Consider the following 21,207-nt stretch of genomic DNA (forward strand, 5'->3'; position numbering starts at 1 on the left):
GCCTCCTGGGCTGTCTGGGTCTCCATCAATTCCCTGTTGGTTACCTTCAGGGACTCCAGCAGCTCCAACTTCAGCTCCTGGAAGCAGCGCAGCAGAATCGCCTGCTGCTCCTGGGCCCACTGCCTCAGCTCCTCGAGGCCTTCGCCAGCCGCCATTTTTTCTTCCTGCCCCCGTTTTTTCAGAAACACTTTCCTCGGGTTTCTTCCTGCCGTGCTCCTGGTCCGGACCATGGGACCGTCGGGGTCAACTCCTGCCTTCTTCCCCCGTTGGGGTTCGCCGCTGCAGCTCCGTTGGGGTGAAAAGAGCCCCAAAGTCCGTTCTCCGCGGGAGCCGCTGAACGTGCGGCTTAGCTGATCATCGCCGCCACCAGAAGTCCCTCCCCCCTTCCCTTCTGAGCAACAGGGACAGACTCTGTGCCAGACACCTCCGTACCCCATGGCTTACCCCTGGTATTGATCAGGATCGCGACCCCTCTAGTCTTTGAAACTAGCCCTGCATGAATCACCTGACTGACCCAGCTTTTCCTCAGTCTAACCTGGTCTGTTACCTTAAGGTGGGTCTCCTGCAACATCACCACGTCCCCCCCTGCAGTATCCAAAGCGGTATACTTGTTACTAAGGGAACGACCACAGGGGATCCTTTGTACTGACTGCTTCCTCCCAGTCCCTCTCACCGCCACCCACCTATCTTTATTCCTCGGAGTAACTACATCACTGAAACTTCTATCTATGACCACTTCTGCTACAGAATGATCAGCAGTTCATCCAGCTCCAGTTTCCTAATGTGGTTTCTGAGGAGCTTGCAGATGGGTGCACTTCCCAAAGGTGAAATCAGCAGGGACACTGACAGCGTCCCTCACCTCAAACATTCTGCAGGAGGAACATTGTACTGCCTTCCCAGCCATACCCTCTAGATAAAACAAGAAAAAGAAGGAAGACCTTACCTGTTATTCAGTCAACCCTATAGGTTAGAGGATGTGGAAGGGTGGGGGACACTACAAGTGTAGTGTCTCTGGTTAGCAACCGCCCAACTGATATACAGGTACCCAACAAAATTCTCCCGCAAATCCCCACCGCCGACTTCCTGCAGCTCTAAAGGTAAGGTTTTTTGAAGAGGGAAAACTTACCTTCCCGACAGACCCCTGCACACTGCTCCCGCCGAAAATCTGGGAGGGGAAGAGGAGAAAAGGCCGGAAGGACACCAAAGGGAACAACGGGGAGGGTGGGCAAACTTCCCCCCCCCCCCCCCCCCCCCCCCCCCCCCGTCTCCCAGGCAATCATAGGAAAACACAGCGACGTGACGAGGAAGTAAAGAGAATGGGAGGACGGGGAGAGAAAGGGGGGGGGAACACGGGGGGGTGCGGGAGGTGGAGAGGAGGGCAGGGAGGGCGGGATGCGGGCACCACAAGCCGAGCCAGAGGCGGCGGCAGAATGTAAATAGGTAAATTAAGGGAAGGATAAGACAAACCTCAACATTTATAACACTAATCTTCGTCGGGGAGGTTTGACTTTTCAAGTCATCGTTTGGCCCGAGGCTGAGGATTTAATCATTGGTGACTACAAGCTGCCGGATCAGCTACGTGTCTGGTAAATGGAGAGACCTGTTATGAATGAGAAGGAACCGATCATTTTTGGTTTCACTGATAGGTGCCACTAATGTCCCTCAGATATCATAGATCTCCGCAGTCCGCCAGGATTGTCCTTCCTTTAGTTATTACAGCTCTTTGGGCAGGTGGAGGCAGTCACACGCGCCTCCGAGATCTTTCTCCATGTCTGCTTTTCTATCTCTCATTGACTGTTTTGGGGCCTATCGTACACTGCCATCATGCGATTGACCCCATTATAATGTTTAGGTTGAGGAGCGTGCTGAGATATCATCCTTCCTCACTGCAGTGATTGATTCCTTGGTTAATGTTGCGTCACCGCCTGCTCTTTTACGCCGTCCCCCCATCTCACATGAAAATTCTATACCTCGGAATATTGAGCTGACTGTCCTTCCCCTCCCCCAACCATATCTATGTATCAGCAATAATATCCTACTTCCATGTGTTAATGAACGCCGACAGTTCACCAGGCTCACGGTAGCATGGTGGTTAGCATCAATGCTTCACAGCTCCAGGGTCCCAGTTCGATTCCTGGCTGGGTCACTGTTTGTGTGGAGTCTGCACGTCCTCCCCGTGTGTGCGTGGGTTTCCCTCCGGGTGCTCCGGTTTCCTCCCACAGTCCAAAGATGTGTGGGTTAGGTGGATTGGCCATGCTAAATTGCCCGTAGTGTTAAGGTTAATGGGGGGATTGTTGGGTTACGGGTATACGGGTTATGTGGGTTTAAGTAGGGTGATCATTGCTCGGCAACAACATCGAGGGCCGAAGGGCCTGTTCTGTAATGTTCTATTATTCGTAAGATCCCGTACATTAAAACATATGCCATCCAGCTTTACCATATTCCTTGAGCCTCAATATATCTTTGCACTGGGTTCCAGACTGACTTGGTTTTGCTTCTATATTTGGTTTTGCCTCACTCCCTACTGTACCTTCACTCTGTATCCCAGCACCCAAACGACCACCTATCTATTCAAATTCAATTTCCCTGCACTTGGCCCATAGCCGTTTAAGCCTTGGCATCGCAAGTGTAATCTAACTATTTATTAAATGTTATGAATTTATCTGCGTCCACCACGCAAACCTCCCACAGGCTTGGATTGAAACGCTTTCCCTCAAATCCCATCTTGGAGTCACTTTTGCGGTCGCAGACACGCATGTCTGCACGCTTCACTATCGGCCTCAGACCACCGTTGCTCTTTCACTCTCTTCCTCCGCCCTTGTGCAGCTGTGTCACCCACAGTGCCGTGAACATGTTCCGGCTGCAACTTCCCAGAGAAACAACCACTCTCACCATCTTTCAGCACAACAAAACGGCTCTTGAGTAAGATGCACTCGGGGACATTTCCTCACGACTGTCTGCCCCCTTCTTTGGACTGGTAATCTCCCGTTCACTCTCTGACTGCACTTCGAAATGAAATGAAATGAAAATGCTTATTGTCATGAGTAGGCTTCAAATGAAGTTACTGTGAAAAGCCCCTAGTCGCCACATTCCGGCGCCTGTTCGGGGAGGCTGTTACGGGAATCGAACCGTGCTGCTGGCTTGCTTTGGTCTGCTTTCAAAGCCAGCGATTTAGCTGTGTGCTAAACAGCCCCATACTTCTGTCATACAAAACACTTCTGTCCCCATACAAAACACTTCTGTCAGCTGCGGGGAAACCATGTCTAAAAACGTGCTATCAGAACCTTTTCAGCCTCGCTGCGCCGCCAGCCGATTCCCAAGCTCCGAAACCCGGCTTTCAGGTGGTCAAACCTGTGTCGCATCTTGCAAATGTGTTCATCCAGACGGCAAAGAGTGTCTCGGAATTCCTGCATACTGCGCTCCGTGCAACACACTGGGCTGAGCTCCCCAGTCGTACATTTAGGTTGAAAAGGCTCTTATGTTAAATTTATGCCAATTAGAAAAATATTTAAAAGCTGTAACTCTTACATTTCCTTAATGTAACTTTAAATTGGAGTAAAACAACTTTCCCAGAGCATACCAATCAACTTCATCTATCGTAAGCTCTACTGCTCCAGCAGGGCAAGACCAGTTTCTTAAATCGTGGATTTAGAAAGCAAGAAGCAAAGAACACCTGTTGATATTCCCTCCCTCTGACTTTATCTTACTCAGGTAAGGTCTCTCCCAATGTTCCTGCACCCACCAACTCCAACTTTTTCTCATTAGGTAACTTGCTCATTCCAGGTATCAATCCAGTCATCCTCCTCTGAACCACCTCAGCTACATTTATATCACCACTCAAATAATGAGGCCAAAATTGGATACAGTATTTTATACGTCGTCTAACCATACATCTGTCCTCTCTCTCTCACACACACACACACATCTTCCTATCTCCCACTCTCTTTTTCTTTCTCTCTCTCCCTCTCTCCTTCTCTCTCTATCGAATGTTGTAATGGGTTGGAGCGATGGTCCAGTGTGTTCTATTTGCAAACAGGCTCACTGATTTGTCAAATCTATTTCTTGTCCTGAGGTGGAAGAAGTTTCATGGCTCCGTGACTGAAAACATAAGTTTCACTGCTATACTTTTTCTGTTATATTTGTTTACAAATAGACCTCGCAATGTTAATATTTCGACGTTGACTTGCGGGCACATGATAAGTACTGAGGAAACAGATCTTTGATTTACTGCACAAAACACACCCAGATGCTTCCTGTAAATGTCTTCGAGCATTTTATTCTGCCCCAGCCCCGAAAATGCAGTCGACTGTGTTGCTGCCAAACACTGTGTGGGATTGATTCGAGTGAATAAAAATGAACAAAATTAGTCTTGACCGTCCAAACTAAAGAACTGTTTCAGTCGAAAAAGACATTTTATCTGGTATTTACTCAAAATAACAATTTTCTTTGGTGCCATGTTCACAGTACCAGAATGTCTGAAATTGATTAATATTTAATTTGTATTATTTCCAAATAAAAGGCATTCAAGTTATTGAAACGCGTTTATGTGCACCAGTCAGCTAAAGGGTTTCTTATACTTGAAAGGTATCCTTGTGTTCTGCAGTTTAATTTCTAGTAATCTTCTTTACTTAATAGTCTATCTCCTAATTACCACTGAGTGGAGAAATGGCCAGTTTATGACCTGCTTCAGTGGAAGAAAAAACATTAAAACATTTTTTTTTTAGAGCAACCAAGTTTGTTCCAATTGAGGGGCAATTTAGTGTAGCCAATCCACCTAAGCTGCACATCTTTGGGTTTGGGGGTAAAACCCACACAGACAGGGGGTATAATGGGCAACTCCACACGGGCAGTGATCCAGAGGCGGGATCGAACCCGGGTCCTTAGCGCCGTAGTCCCAGTGCTAACTGTGCCACGTGTCGCCCGAAGATGAAACATTATTCTTGCGATATTGTGTAGTATGCCGCAAAGTCCTGATAGCCTGTGTTCCAACACCATTGAATGTTAGACAATTGGAGGCCAATAAAAATCGATTGCTGAAGATACTTTGCTGATCGCCGTGTCCATTCTGATTTATTAACCTTTCCTGTTAAAGTTTGATGTAAATTAATGTTCTCTGTCAAATCATTGCCTAATTATCAGGCAAGTGGGCTTCTTTTACTACTAATTTTCACAGGCTGTATTTGACGCAGGAACAGTTCACAAAATATAAGAGGAAATATGTAGAATGCGAGGAATTCTTATCTCCGGAAGCAAATTGCACAGCGATAGCCATCCACACTGTAAATAGAATCACATGATTCATCCCCCGCTTTTAGTTATAAAAATTGATAAGAATTCTCTGGTAGATTATACTTATTGTTGCCATGGGACAGATACCCAGAGTTGGTGCAAAACAGACTGACAGTCTCCTTGTTCACTGTCAATATAATTTAATCTTTCAAATCCCCATTCTGAGGCGTGTCGAAATTACTGGGCTGAATTTACAAAGGATGAGATTTATTTTATCATTAACATATGCTTAATTACAGCCAAGGGAGATCTTGCAATGAATCCATTCAGCCAAGCAAATGTCCCGAATGAGACAAATGCCCACTTTTAATAATAAATTATAAATCTCTGAGTCCTTCTGTTGGGGTGTGGAAGGTGGGACGTGGATCCAGCGCCGCCTCCACCAGTGGAATCAACAGGCGGCGCCTGGAAAGCCGCCCCCTTCTGCCGGGTATTTAAATGCCGCTCACTGGGATCCGAATCCACAGTCCGGGAGCTGGTTTGTTCACTGAGTTCCTGACACACCATTTCCCCCAAATGACCAGAAGGATGAGGTGGGCCATTCTCTCAGTTTGTTGCTGGACTTTCTTATCCCGTGAGTAGTTTTATTGTCCAAGTCTCTCACTGTTACTGTCTCAGTGGTAGTCTCTATGGAATGTTCAGAGTCACCAATCATTTCACCAGCATTAATCCTCGGGCTTTCTGATATATTTGTACAGGGTTCCAGTCAGATTTGGGTTCACTCAGCCAGAGGCAGAGACTGGTCGTCCCGGAAGGCTCCTCGAAGTCTGGCTTGTAAAGTCAGTGGGCTCGCCTTGGGTTCACGCTTACTGATATTGGATCCGGCAGATTCCGGGGCAGGAATTGGAGTGTTGGTGTTCTATCAGAGTTCGTCCAACAAATACTACGCCCCAGAGATTCAGAATAGATTTATTGCATCAAAAGACCTTTTAAGCAGCATCTTCACTTTGGACATGAAGAACCTGCAGACTGAAGACACCGCAATCTACTACTGTGCTTGGCAGTCGAAAAACCCCGCGACGCGTGCACAGAGTTTACTGACAATACAAAACCCACACTCTGCCAATTTCATTGTGACTGGGTAAATGCTCGCTTGTAGAATCTAACTATATTTAGATGGCCGTTGTGTCTCCGGCATTGTCCAAGTAACAAGGTTTCAGATGGAAATGAGTTGATGACTATTTGTTTATCAATTGACACTTTCAATATCCATGTTTTCCTCACTGAAGAATAAAATATTAGAGTCAATTATGAAGAATGAATGCTGTCTACAAATATAATTATATCTTTATGAAGATATATTGAGACACTACTTTGGGGCTTCTTCGAAAATATTTAAAGTAATCGATTTCTGTGCATTTTGTGTAGAGCCGGTTATTGTATGACACCACCCAGGGAATGTACCATTGTGCCTCGTTGACTTCTGGGGCCAAGGAACCAGGGTGACGGTAACGGCAGGTAAGACCCATACGTTTATTCAGCAACTGTTCTATTTTGTCCTTGTTTTATATTTGTCTCCATTTTACGAATCCATTCGTTCACTAAAAGAGGTTTGGTGGATTATGTGTTGAGATGTTTTTTTGCCATATATCATGTGAATTTGTTGAGAAGGGGGGTTATCCAATTCTGCAGTTTCCTGAAAAAAGGTCCTGATGAGGTATTCAGTCCCTGGTTGTTGCGATTTGTGTTTATGTGTGGGGGACATTGTGTGGCCGGGTTACTTTGATGCCTGGTGAACAGCTTGGCAGGTTTATTGTGTCTGATCTCAGTGACATCTGATTGCTAGTCTGTCCTGATCTAATGCAAATTGTAAATGCTTAAATATGGTTTAAATATGATTGTTGTCAGTAAGATTTAGCCGTTAGATTTTTGCTTTCAGATATTTCGTGATAATCTAATTGTCGTCTTTTAATCAATGCCCATTGATGCTTATATGCAATATTGCAAAGTTCAAAGTAATTATTCCGATACATGTATATACAAAGGTATCATTTACATAGTGGTTACATTGTGGTTCTAAAACCAGATGTTAATAAAGAATTATAACGTCACAATGTTGACTTACTGATCATTTTCCGTCGGTGCACAATGGTATTGTCAATATTCCCAATCTCTGATATTTTAATTATGTATTCGTTCTGCTTTGTCAGTGGATTCTAAATTGTCATTTCCTTGAAATGCTATATTGATACAACTGGAAGAGCACCTTTAGAATTATGTTGCTGCTCTTTGAAGCGATGTGAGGTGCGGTTCAGCCCGGCAGTGATGTTATTTGTTGTTAGCCGTTGAGTAGAGTGTGTGTCGGAGCTGTTTCTAATGAGAAATACTTTTGAAACTGTTGGGCTTTTTTGCATTCTGTAGCATACTGTTGCATCTATTTAAAGCGATTTGTCGCAGGTCGGTTCCAGAAAAAAAATTCAGTTATGGTATATTAGTCCATGATTTAAATAATAGTGAACATTGCACGTTGTACGATTAAGCATTTATTCAGTACGTGAATTATGATTACAATCCTAATCTGCATAATTAGCAGATTTGCTCCTTGGGGAGTAAAATTAACATAATTCAAAGCATTTAAATGTAGCAAGTCATCCGGATGTTAACCAAAGACATATTTTATTAATATTCTTTCGTTAGGGTGGCACGTGGCGCACTGGTTAGCACTGGGACTACGGCGCTGAGGACCTGGGTTCCAAGGTCACTGTCCGTGTGGAGTTTGCACATTCTCCCCGTTCTGCGTGGGTTTCAACCCCAGAACCCAAAGATGTGCAGGTTAGGTGGATTGGCCATGTTAAATTGGCCCTTAATTGGAAAAATAATAATAATTATGAAAAAAATATATTCATTCGTTAATACTTTATCATTTATTATAATTCTGTGGTTCACTGTGCACAATTAAAGCATGAGGAATTCTATGTTCATTGTTCTTTGAAAGTTGCCACTCAAGTGGATAGAGCTGTGAAGAAGGCCTATGGTGTGCTAGCGTTCATTAGCAGAGGGATTGAATTTAAGAGCCGTGAGGTGATGATGCAGCTGTACAAAACCTTGGTCAGGCCACATTTGGAGTACTGTGTGCAGTTCTGGTCACCCTCATTTAGGAAGGATGTGGAAGCTTTGGAAAAGGTGCAAAGGAGATTTAACCAGGATGTTGCCTGAATGGAGAGTAGGTCATACGAGGAAAGATTGAGGGTGCTGGGCCTTTTCTCATTGGAATGGAGAAGGATGAGGGGCGACTTGATAGAGGTTTATAAGATGATCAGGGGAATAGATAGAGTAGATAGTCCAGAGACTTTTTCCCCGGGTGGAACACACCATTACAAGGGGACATAAATTTAAGATAAATGGTGGAAGATATAGAGGGGATGTCAGAGGTAGGTTCTTTACCCAGAGAGTAGTGGGGGCATGGAATGCACTGCCTGTGGTAGTAGTTTGAGTCGGAAAATTATGGACCTTCAAACGGCTATTGGATAGGTACTTGGATTAGGGTAGAATAAGGGAGTGTAGGTTAACTTCTTAAGGGCAGCACGGTAGCATTGTGGATAGCACAATTGCTTCACAGCTCCAGGGTCCCAAGTTCGATTTCGACTTGGGTCACTGTCTGTGTGGAGTCTGCACATCCTCCCCGTGACTGCGTGGGTTTCCTCCGGGTACTCCGGTTTCCTCCCACAGTCCAAAGATGTGCAGGTTGGGTGGATTGGCCATGACAAATTGTCCAAAATTCTATGATTAACCTAGGACAAAAGTTCGGCGCAACATCGTGGGCCGAAGGGCCTGTTCTGTGCTGTATTCTCTATCTATCTAAACAAATTCTAGACTGAAGCAAATTTCAAATTGTGTCTGAAATTCTTTCAATACAAACAAACTGTTTTTTGTGTTTTGTGAGGGCTTTGAATCAATTGATTTATCCCTGATCACGGGAGCTGAATTAAAGTTTGCAGTTACTTGGAACATAAAAATGAGTTATATATTTCCGTAAATAGCCTGTTCTTAAACATTTGGCAGCTGTTACGGCCACACTATTCCTTCAACACCTTTGCGAATTACGAGCAATTAAATAAGTTTTTAAATTCTGAAAGCTGAACATCGTTATTTCGTCATATTATTTTTTAAATTGTAGAAAGATAAAGGTAGCCTAAGACTAACAAATAAACACCTGCAATTCAGGCAGACTAATATAATTACTCAAGGTTAAACATAATTTTAATTTAATGACAATATCTTGTCTCGCAAAGCTATGCTGCGCATAGGATAGAATTATGGGAGAAGAAATAAATAAAATCAACCTTAACATTTAATTCTTCTGAAATAATAAATTGAATCACAGCATCTCAACTCCATTTGCTCCGAGGTTTCCGTGACACTGATGATCTGAATGAATTGTCCCCTTTCAGTTCTACCCTGTTCATTTGGACCTGCTTTCAATAAGCCACACAATATATTTACAACTCATTTAGAGCGACTCCGAGAATTAGAGGAGGATTATATAAAAGATTGTTATCACAAAACAGCAGCACCGTTACTGATTACAAACTCTCCAACTGTGCATATTTTGTTATGACTCAGTATGCAATTTAATCTGGAAAGTCCTAATTTAACAAAACAGACCATTTAAGAAACCATTCTAGGTGCGATATAATTCAGGCCAGATTTCAAAATATGTGCAATTTTACGCATTTTGTGAAATACTTTCTGATAATGTACTGAATTTATGATATATCAATGTGTTCATAAAATAGGGAGAGTCGGTTTAAAAAAGGCAGGCGAATGCATTGTTCATTATAAATTATTCAAATCTAATTATATAAAGTAAAAAATAATATTTATTTCTGAACATTACTTGTAATAATGTGATTGTTTTGCTTAACACAAATTAATGCTATATTAATTGAACTAGTCACGTTATTTTACTAAGTTCAGGAAGAAATTGGTTTTCAAATGTTATTATTATATAACAAAATTAGTTAAAAATAGCATTAACTTGCAATGAAATATTAGCGCTGATTACATCAACCCAAGTGACCTCTCAAAATTGAGTACACACTGAGCAGAATTACAGTGAGTGTAAAATCTCAACTGTTGAAGATAACTTATATCTGTATTTTAAATAAATTTTGATAGCAATGCTTTCTACTCAGCTGTGTTCAGGTCGATAAAGTATTTCGTTTTATTGATCTTATTGGTTATTTTTTAAAATACATTTAGAGTACCCAATTGTTATTTTTTCCAATTAAGGGTCAATTTAGAGTGGCCAATCCACCTAACCTGCACATCTTTGGGTTGTGGGGCTGAAACCCTCGCAGACATTGTGAGAATGTGCAAACTCCACACGGACATTGACCTAGGTAATGAACTCGAACCCGGGTCCTCAGCGCCGCAGTTTTACTTTATACAATTAGATTTGAATAATTTATAATGAACAATGCATTCGCTTGCCTTTTTTAACCGACTCTCCCTATTTTATGCTAACCACTGCGCCACATGCCGTCTTCATTGGTTATTTTCAATTGCGAAATCATATCAATTGAGCCGGTAATCTGTTGTAAATATGAATATTCCCTGGTTGCTTCATAGTTGCTATGTTACTGAGTCCCGGTTATGAACATCAGGTTGCCCAGAATCTGTAATAAATAATACTGCACTACAAATAAGAAAAATTAAATTTTACAAAGTTTTCAATGTTCCAAAGAGCAGCGTCTGTTCTGATCAGACAAAAGGCTGGGGGTTGTTTTGATAACATGTATGCAGAATGTCCAATAACGTGCTTCAAATAATCAGCAAGGGAACCTGATATTTGGAACAATTATTTCGATCGATTCTTTGAAGAACGGCCACAGGCAGGAAAAGACTCGAATGAAATGCACTGGTCCGCTTGGGTCACAACATGGGGCACCAGATCATAGGCCGATATGTGTGTGAAACATTCTAAGTGATGCATTTAATTAATTAGCTTTCAAAACAACCTTCAAGTTTTAGTATATCTGATTGGTTCAGTTCCTTGAACAGCCACAGGCACCTTCGCTTTACTATCATTGGGCGGGATTCTCCAGTCCGCCAGCCGCGTGCTTCCCAGCCGCGTGTTTCTCGGCCGCGCGTCGATCGCTGGAGGCGGTATACTGACTTCCCGCTGATCGTCAATGGGATTTCCTATTGTAAGCATCCCATGCCACAATGAAACTCACTAACGTGTGTGCGCTGCCGGTGGGTAAATCGAATTGCAACGGCCAGAGAACTCCGGCAATTATTTCATCATTATTAAATGGAATTTGATATGGTTTCGGTGATGCACATTATGACCCCTTCTTTCAAAATAATTTGTTAATAACTATTTGTGTTGTGTTTCCTATAATCGAAGCGTTTAATAGCACAGAGGACGATATTCACCACTGAATATCCAGGCTTGGGCTGACAAGTGGCTTGCTCCATTCGTGCCACACAATGCCAGGCAATGGCCATCCAGCAGTTCCACGTGCCCATTCCTCGAAGGAGAGCAGCTGTGCCTGCGTCTGGTTCCTAGGGAACCACTATTTGCAGTCCATTCATGGCTTTCGAGTAGTGGTTTGTGACTGAAAACTCGTAGAAACCAGCTGCAGCGTTGATCTTATTCATACCTTTTACGCTTCAGTGGACTAAGTGGAGAACCTCCAATGTTTGTACACGTTGCCCACATCAAAGAGAAGAAAATGCACGATTTCACTATACCTGACTTCCTTTGATGTGGCCAATGATTACATAGAGTCATGGACGTTTACAGCATGGAAACAGTCCTGTCGGCAAGCTGGTTCATGCCGCACAGTTTCCATCACTAAGTTAGTCCCACTTGCCTGCATTTGGCCCATATCCTTCTGCACTCACCCTGCCCGTGTTACTGTCTAACTGCTTTTTAAAGAACAAAATTGTACCCCGCCACCACCACTGCCTCTGGCAGCCCATTCCAGATGCTCACCAAACTCTGTGTGAAGAAATTTCCCCTCTGGTCTCTTTTGTATCGCTCCCCTCTCACCTTAAACTTACGTCCTTTCGTTCTAGACTCCTCTATCTTTGTGGAAAAGTGTCGACTATTTACCTTATCGATGCTCCTCATTATTTTATAGACCTCTATAAGATTACCCCTAAGCCACCTACACTCCAGGGAAAAAAGTCCCAATCTATCCAGCCTCTCCTTAGAACTCAAACTATAAAGTCCAGGTAGCGTCCTCATAAATATCTTCTGCGCTCTTTCTAGTTCAACAATATCCTTCCTATAATAGGGTGAGCAGAACTGAACACAATATTCGAGGTGCCGTCTTACCAATATCTTGTACAACTTTACAAGACGTCCCAACCTGTATACAGTATTCTAATTAATAAAATCTAGCATGCTGAATGCCTTCTACACCACCCTGTCCACCTACGATTCCACCTTGAAGAAGCGATGAACCTGTATTCCTAGATTTCTTTGTTCTGTAACACTCCCCAAATCCCTGTCATTAACTGAATAGGTCCTGCCCAGATTTTATCTACCAAAATGCATCACCTCACATTTATGTCAATTATGTACCCAAATGTCAATCTCGCCCTGGATTCCGTGAGATTTAACCTTTTGCAACAACCTACCATGCAGTAGCTTGTCAAAAACCTTGCTAATGTCCATGTAGGCAACGTAGACCGCACTGCCCTCATCTACCTTCTTGTTTACCTCTTCAAAATATCAATCAAATTCGTGAGACATGACTTTCCCCTTACAAAGCCATGTTGACTTTCCCTGATTAGCCCTTGCCTGTCTAAATGCCTGTAGATCCTGTCCCTCAGAATACCTTCTAACAACTTACCCACTACAGAAGTAACACTCACCTCTCCTGCGCCTGTTGATGATTTAAATATCTCAGCTAGGGCCGCGGCAATTTCCTCGCTAGCCTCCCGCAACATCCTGGGATACATTTCGTCAGGTCCCGGAAATTGTCTATCTTTATGCGCTTTAATATCTCCATCACCTCCTTCTCTGTAGTATGTACACTCCTCAATACACCACTTTTTATTTCTCCAATTTCCCTAATATTCATGCCTTTCTCAACAGTAAATACTGACGAGAAATATTCATTCAGGTCCTCTCCCATCCCTTGTGGATCCGCACATAGATGGCCCTGTTTATCCTTAAGAGGCCCTACCCTCTCCCAAGTCACTCTTTTGACCTTTATGTGGCCGGAAAAGCTCTTTGGATTTATCTTTGCCTTATCTGCCAAGACAATCTCATGTCTCCTTTTTGCCCTCCTGACTTCTCTCTTAAATCTAATCCGACAAGCCCTATACTCTTCAAGGGATCCACGCGATTCTACCTGCCTATGCATGTCAAATGCCTCCTTCCTCCTTTTGACCATAACCTCAATATTCCGAGTCATCCAGGGTTCCCTACTTCTACCAGCCTTACCCGTCACTCTAAGAGGAATGTGCTTACACTGAACCCTAGTCAACACACTTAAAAAAAATGTTTTAGAGTACCCAATTATCTTTTTCCCAATTGATGGGCAATTTAGTGTGGCCAATCAACGTAACCTGCCCGTCTTTGGGTTGTGGGGGTGAAACCCATGCAAACACGGGGAGAGTGGGGCAGCAGGGTAGCATGGTGGTTAGCATAAATGCTTCACAGCTCCAGGGTCCCAGGTTCGATTCCCGGCTGGGTCACTGTCTGTGTGGAGTCTGCACGTCCTCCCCCTGTGTGCGTGGGTTTCCTCCGGGTGCTCCGGTTTCCTCCCACAGTCCAAAGATGTGCGGGTTAGGTGGATTGGCCATGCTAAATTGCCCGTAGTGTCCTAATAAAAGTAAGGATAAGGGGGGGTTGTTGGGTTACGGATATAAGGTGGATTCGTGGGTTTGAGTAGGGTGATCATGGCTCGGCACAACATTGAGGGCCGAAGGGCCTGTTCTGTGCTGTGCTGTACTGTTCTATGTTCTATGTTCTATGAATGTGCAAACTCTACACGAACAGTGAGCCAGGGCCGGGATTTTAACCCCAGTCCTTAGCGCCACAGTCCCGGTAACCACACGCCGCCATGCCAACGCACTTTAGAAAGACTGCCACTTACCAGCTGCCCCCTTGCCCGTAAACAGGCTCTCCCAATCAACTTTTGAAAGTTCCCGCCTAATATCCTCGAAATTGGCCATGCCTCAATTCAGAATTTTAAGTTTTGGGCCAGAACTATAATTCTTCATAGCGATCTTAAAACTAATGGAATTATGGTCACTGGTCCCAAAGTCATCCCTCACTAACACGTCCGTCATCTTCCCTTCCTTATTCCCCAAGAGAAGGTCAAGTTTTGCCCCCTCTCTAGTCGGGTCATCCACATATTGAATGAGAAATTCTTCCTGAATACCCTCGATAAATGTCCCTCCATCCAATCCCCTAGTGCTACGGCTGTCCCAGTTCATGTTAGGAAAGTTAAAGTCCCCTACTATTGCCACCCTATATTTCCGGCAGCTATCTGTAATCTCCTTATATATTTGTCTCTCGATTTCCCGCTGACTATTTGGGGGCCTATATCACAGTCCTGCCAAAGTGATCTCACCCTTCCTATTTTTTAGTTCTACCCATATAGACTCAGGCGGACCCTTGGATATATCCTCTCTCTGTACTGCTGTGATGTTGTCCTTAATCAAAAACGCAACTCCCCCTCCTCTCCTATCCCCTGGTCTATCTTTCCTGCAGAACTGTACCCTGGAACATTGAGCTGCCAGTCCTGCCCATCCTTTAGCCATGTTTCAGTAATAGCTATAATATCCCAATCCCATGTACCTATCCATGCACTGAGTTTATCTGCCTTGCCCGTTAGGCCTCTAGCATTGAAATAAATGCAGTTCAATCTGTTTCTCTGCCTTCCACTGTTTCGTTACTGGCTTTTGTTTCTGTCCCTTCTTTACTACCCTCTGACTTCCTGTAATGTTTCCCATGATGGTTCCCACATGGTTCGCATGATGTGAGCTATATGATTCAATTGATATTTTGAAAGATTTTAACATAATTTTTCCATTACAAATTACGATGTGAACAAAAAAGCTTAAGATATGGTTTGGTCCATGTCGTTTTAATCAAGAACCATTTATTTTACCGACATTCAGAGACCCATTTCCCTAAATCGTTGAAATGGTATGTAATGGCTTTGATTTAACACCAGCATGGAATGAAGGAATAGAGAGTGTTTGTATCTAATTTTGTACATCACGATTTGTTCGAAGATTGGTTGAATCCGCAGTAGTGAGATATAATGGAACTTTTGAAATGTAGATCGAGAATTTGCAGATCAATGGGATTGCTGAAGATCGTGATCCACCGAAAGGCCTTCTTCTCTGACCTCATTTTCTATTGTTCTTTAATTCCGCGTTATGCTTGAAATGTCGGCATTTATTTCAAATATTGTATACGCTGTATGTCTGGTATGAGGAGCTCTGTAATAAGGAAAACAATATCCATCAGAATGTAAACGAATACATCAGATAGACAGAACACCGACTTACATTATATAGCCGCTGCAATTCAGTAATAAGCTCCAAGATGATTCACAGGGACGTAATAAGAGAATGTCTGACACCAATTAATCAAAAGCTTGGCCAACAAGATACCATTTAAGGCAACACATTAAAGCAGAAACAGCGCGGGGCAAAACGGTAGCACAAGTGCTGCGTTTCTCTTAATCTGATGGCACTTACTTCATCCAGACTTCATCAAGATGTTATTTTTAAATTATATTTTCCCAACGTGTTGCGTCCGAGAGAGGCACAGGTGGATTTCAAATCAGGGGAACAATCAGTGACAATTCAAATCTGATGGAACTGTTGGAAGCTCAAAATGTGGATGTAGATTTTAATCGAACACCACTGAACGGCAGCCAAATTTCAAGCTGCTTGCTAAATTAATGAGCACGAATAAGGGTACCTAATTTATTGAATTGACAATTCTTTCCCAGCGCCACCGACGCCGCCCACCCTCTATGGTCTGCTCTCCTTCTGTGAGCAAAGAAACACTGCCGGCTCCGTGACCTACGGCTGTTTGGCGACTGACTATTTCCCGGAAATCACCAGCCTTACTTGGAAGAAAGATCATGAGACAATCACCGCTGGATTGAAAACGTATCCATCAGTGCTAAACAAGAAGGGAACCCATACTCTGAGCAGCCAGTTAACCATAAGCGCGACAGAGATAGGGAGCAGCAAAATCTACTGCGAGGTTCGACGCAGCGAGTCGGTCTGGAAGAAGGAAATGCCAGGTTAGTGTATGATGCCGGCAACGGTATTGGCGGTACGGAGTTGGGGGGGGGGGGGGGGGGGGGGGGGGGGGAGATGGAAGTTGGTGCTGGGGCTTGGTGTGGTGACGGGGATGATAGGGAAGTGGATGGAAGTGTCCACTTCACACGCAGTGTAACGTGTACAGTTCTGGCCCCCACATCACACTCAGTATACAGTTAGAGTCACCAGATTGCACTCAATATACTGTTTACAGTTATAGTCTCTACAATACACTCAGTGCTGTGTACACATTTATGAGCTCCAGTTACACTCACTACTATACAAAGTTCTGATTTCCACATTACACTCAGCGCAAGCCCAGGCCAGATGGTGGGGGTGAATGTGGCCTGGGCTTGCAACAACCTACCAACTGTCCTGCCTTGAGACAATTCACACCTCTTTAACCTGTGGAGTATAAATTCTAGCATTGACATAATGGGCAAAGTTATCTGCTGTGTCGATGTGATGCAAACCTCTCTACAGTTTTTAATTGTTCATTTGAAACAAGATTAAATGTCAATTTCATGTATTTTCTTTAAGATCATGTGATCCACCATCCAACTCTTATCCTCACAACGAGTCAACGGGAAGAAATCACAAGCAGCAGGTTTGCAACCGTCGCCTGTTCAATCGTTGATTTCCGTCCAAGCACAATTAACGTCAAATGGCTGAAGAATGGACAAGCCTTCGACTCGGGCTTCGTCACCTCTCCCGCCTTTAAAGTGAACGGGAACTTCTCGGCGACTAGTCGGCTGACGGTCCCCGCTGGGGAATGGTTCACCCACACGGTCTATACCTGCCAGGTCACTCATCAAGGGGTCACCCAAAATCGAAATATCACCAGATCTCAGGGTAAGAGACACAATCCTAGAAATTTGGAGGTAATTCTGGGAGCCGAACTTAGACAAATACGAGAAACGTATTGCAATAATGAAAAATCCTGGATTATTTAAATTTATTACAATCGTGTGGTTTATGTTTCCTTCCAATATAAAATCAAATGACGTGCTTTCCTTTTTTACAGCAGAATATAAGATAGTATCTTGACACCGTGAACTTATATTTTAGTCATGGCCTTCTGGAAACACAAGTGCAGTACAACCATCAGTTCCCATTTATTCGGGGACTACCAGGAAATGATGTGCTGATGGATCCAGCTGCATTTCCCGCACATAAATCTGTAGAATACTCAGTAGTTTCGTTTTGTGATATAATCAGTCGATGATTCTCTAATCCATCATTTCGGCGCCAGCGATATTCAGCCTAAAACACAATTGCTCATGAAAATATTCCACTTGCTACATCGGGTATTTGTTTTACTGATATACCAGGAGACCTGGGTGGAATTATAGATGAAATATCAGTCACCCGGTGTCCTGCAATTTGCCATCCTTTAAATAATTACTGCGTTTATATAATATTGGAACAATGAATATCACAAATGGGTATTCCCATTGAGAGTGAGGTAACTGGATACCAATGTTTTGATTCTTAAGGTCATGTTAATTTTAATTTCTGTTCCACAGATGAATCCACATGCACCGATCCCATAATTACTCTGCTGCCACCAGCAATAGAACAGGTCTTGCTGGAGGCGACCGTGACCTTAACCTGCATCGTGACGAACGCTCCTTATGGAGTCAGCGTGTCCTGGAGCCACGAAAAGAGGCCTTTGAAAGCAGAGATTACAGCCCAACATGGAGAGGATCGAGATAACGTGGTCAGCAACTTAAATGTCTCAACACAAGCCTGGCTGAGTGGAGCTGAGTTCGACTGTGTGCTGAGTCATCAGGATCTGCCGACTCCTCTCAGAAAGTCCATCCGCAAGGAAAGAGGTGAGAGGTGCGATTGAAGCAATAAAGCCAGTCATTGTGTTTTTAGCACTGTTGTTTCACAGCACCAGGTTCGATTCCTGCTTGGTCACTGCCTCTGCGGAGCCTGCACGTTCTCCCCTTGTCTGCATGGGTTTCCTCCGGGTGCTCCGGTTTCCTCCCACAGTCCCAAAAGACGGGCTGTTAGGTAATTTGGTCATTCTGACTTCTCACTCTGTGTACCCGAACAGGCTGCGGAATGTGGCGACTAGGGGATTTTCACAATAACTTAATTGCAGTGTTAATGTAAGCCTACTTGTGACACTAATAGGAATTATTATTTATTTCCGGGGCCAATAAAATTACAAGTTTTTCTATTCCCTGCTAGAGGCACAAATTTTATCGGTTAACTTCTTTAACTGAACACACTGCGGCTAAAAGTGAGCAATTAAATGAAAACTGGGGAGGAATATGAGGCAGAAAGGAATAAGATCATAGAATTTACAGTGCAGAAGGAGGCCATTCGGCCCATCGAGTCTGCACCGGCTCCTGGAAAGAGCACCCTACCCAAGTTCAACACCTCCACCCTATCCCAATAACCCAGTAACCCCACCCAACACTAAGGGCAATTTTGGACACTAAGGGCAATTTATCATGGCCAATCCACCTAACCTGCACATCTTTGCACTGTGGGAGGAAACCGGAGCACCCGGAGGAAACCCACGCACACACGGGAAGGATGTGCAGACTCCGCACAGACAGTGACCCGAGCCAGAATCGAACCTGGGACCCTGGAGCTGTGAAGCCATTGTGCTATCCACAATGCTACCGTGCTGCCCAGAATTGTAACATCTGCTAGCAGGGTTGAAAGAATCTGGCGGGTGTGGACAATAAATTCCAGAACTAAACAGTTGGGCCGAGTGGCGCGTTTCAGTCCCAAAAATACAATGTAAATTTCCAGTTCAAATTGAGAATTTGTCAGGGAGAAGGATTTCACCAGCGTTTGCTCCGATCTGGACAGCAGGACAGTTCCCGGTGGGGCGGGGGAGTGGCGTGATGGAACGGTTTTACATTTGCTGGAAAGCACATTTCTTTCATCATTTGTTTCCGGAATTGTCCAGTCCATAGATATTTATTGTACATTTTCTGCAGATTCCAACCCGCGGGAACCGTCCGTCTCTGTCCTCCTGCCCTCGGCTGAAGACGTCTCCGCTCAGAGATTCGTCTCCCTCAGCTGCTTAGTGAGAGGTTTCTCCCCCCGAGAGATCTTCGTCAAGTGGACCGTCAACGACAAGCCGGTGAATCCCGGGAACTACAAGAACACCGAGGTGATGGCGGAGAACGGCAATAGCTCCTTCTTCATGTACAGCCTGTTATCCATTGCAGCGGAGGAGTGGGCCAGCGGCGCTTCTTACTCCTGTGTGGTGGGACATGAAGCCATCCCCTTGAAGATCATCAACAGAACGGTTGATAAATCCAGCGGTAAACCCAGTTTTGTGAACATTTCCCTCGCTCTGATGGACACCGTTAATTCATGTCAATGAGAATCTACCAATTGCATTAACACTTAAAAACCACAATAAAAACCTTTACTTCCACTTGTGGATTAAAATACATCTTTTAATTAATGTTGTTTCCCATTTAAACCAAGAGGATAACTGTTCATCTGAAATTGAATAATTGTCAGTTTTATTCCCCTGGCTTAGACAGTCAACGATCCAAATTGAGATACACTGGCAAAGAGAAGCAGATTGATGCTCAGTAATTCCATGATTCCACTGAATAAGATCTGCACCTTTCCTCCATGTGCTGGTAGATGTGGAAAAAGCAGTTTCAAATATAGATGCCTTCTTTTATCAAGCCCATCGAAGTTTCATACAATCTTGTTATAACATCGAGCTTACTGAGAACGTACATAACAGTAGGACCTGAACCTATGAACTCCTTCAGCATATATGGAGAAGTGCACTTTTACCCCATTCTACATAAACATCATCAACAGAGGGAGTTAAAGGCGGATTTGTGAATTCATTGTAGTCCCAGGCCCACACTCAGCCACCAGAGAGGAGGAGAAATAGAAATTATTGGCCCATTATATTCATTCTTCCGCCAGAGAGAGGAATAAGGATAATTGATATCTCATTATACACTTTCTTCCGCCGGAAGAGAAAGGGTCACCCATTATATTAATTCTTGCAGCAGAGAGAGAACACAGGGTAATTGGTAAACCATTATACTCATTCTTCCAGGAGTGGAAGGATAATGATCATTGGTAAATCATTATACTCATTCTTTCACCAGAGGGAGGGGGAAGGGATACTTGATAACGCATTATACCCATCAGAGTTAGGATAATGGGCAATTGTTAACCCATTATAGTCATTCTTTCGCAAAAGAGAGGGGGGAAAGTAAATCCATTATACTCATATTTCTACCAGAGAGAGGAGAAAAAAACGATTAATAACCGATTCTGTTCCTTCTTCCACCAAAGGGAAAAGAAAGGATAATTGATCACCCATTATACCCATTCTTCCACCAGAGAGAGAGGAAAAGGAGTAATTGACAACGCATTTTACCCATTCTTCCACCAGAGAGAGGAAAAGGAGTAATTGACAACGCATTATAACCATTCTTCCACTAGAGAGAGGAAAAGGGGTAATTGATAGCCCTTGATGCTCATTCTTCCGCCAGAGAGAGTAGAAAGAGCAATTGTAAACCCATTGTACTCATTTTTTTCTTAAGAGACTGAAGAAAGGGCAATTGATCAACCATTATACACAATTTTCCACCAGCGAGAGGAAAAAAGGTAATTGTGAACTCATTGCACTGAGAGGGGCTGGTTTAGCACAGGGCT

The 21,207-nt window shown here is 43.7% G+C and overlaps 1 protein-coding gene and 1 gene segment (V, D, J or C); both read left to right on the plus strand.

The window, feature by feature from the left end:
- The window catches only part of LOC119959603 (zinc finger protein 774-like), a 1,152,970-nt gene that overhangs the window by 1,089,812 nt on the left and 41,951 nt on the right, over nucleotides 1-21,207 (plus strand). The window lies entirely within an intron of this gene.
- LOC119959634 lies at nucleotides 5,919-19,965 on the plus strand. The segment is given in 6 exon segments: nucleotides 5,919-6,315; nucleotides 6,700-6,747; nucleotides 16,224-16,523; nucleotides 17,083-17,394; nucleotides 18,069-18,377; nucleotides 19,506-19,965. Coding segments are annotated over 6 exon segments (1,758 nt in total).

Source organism: Scyliorhinus canicula, unplaced genomic scaffold, assembly GCF_902713615.1.
Source record: "Scyliorhinus canicula unplaced genomic scaffold, sScyCan1.1, whole genome shotgun sequence".
NCBI classification, from domain to species: Eukaryota; Metazoa; Chordata; class Chondrichthyes; order Carcharhiniformes; family Scyliorhinidae; genus Scyliorhinus; species Scyliorhinus canicula.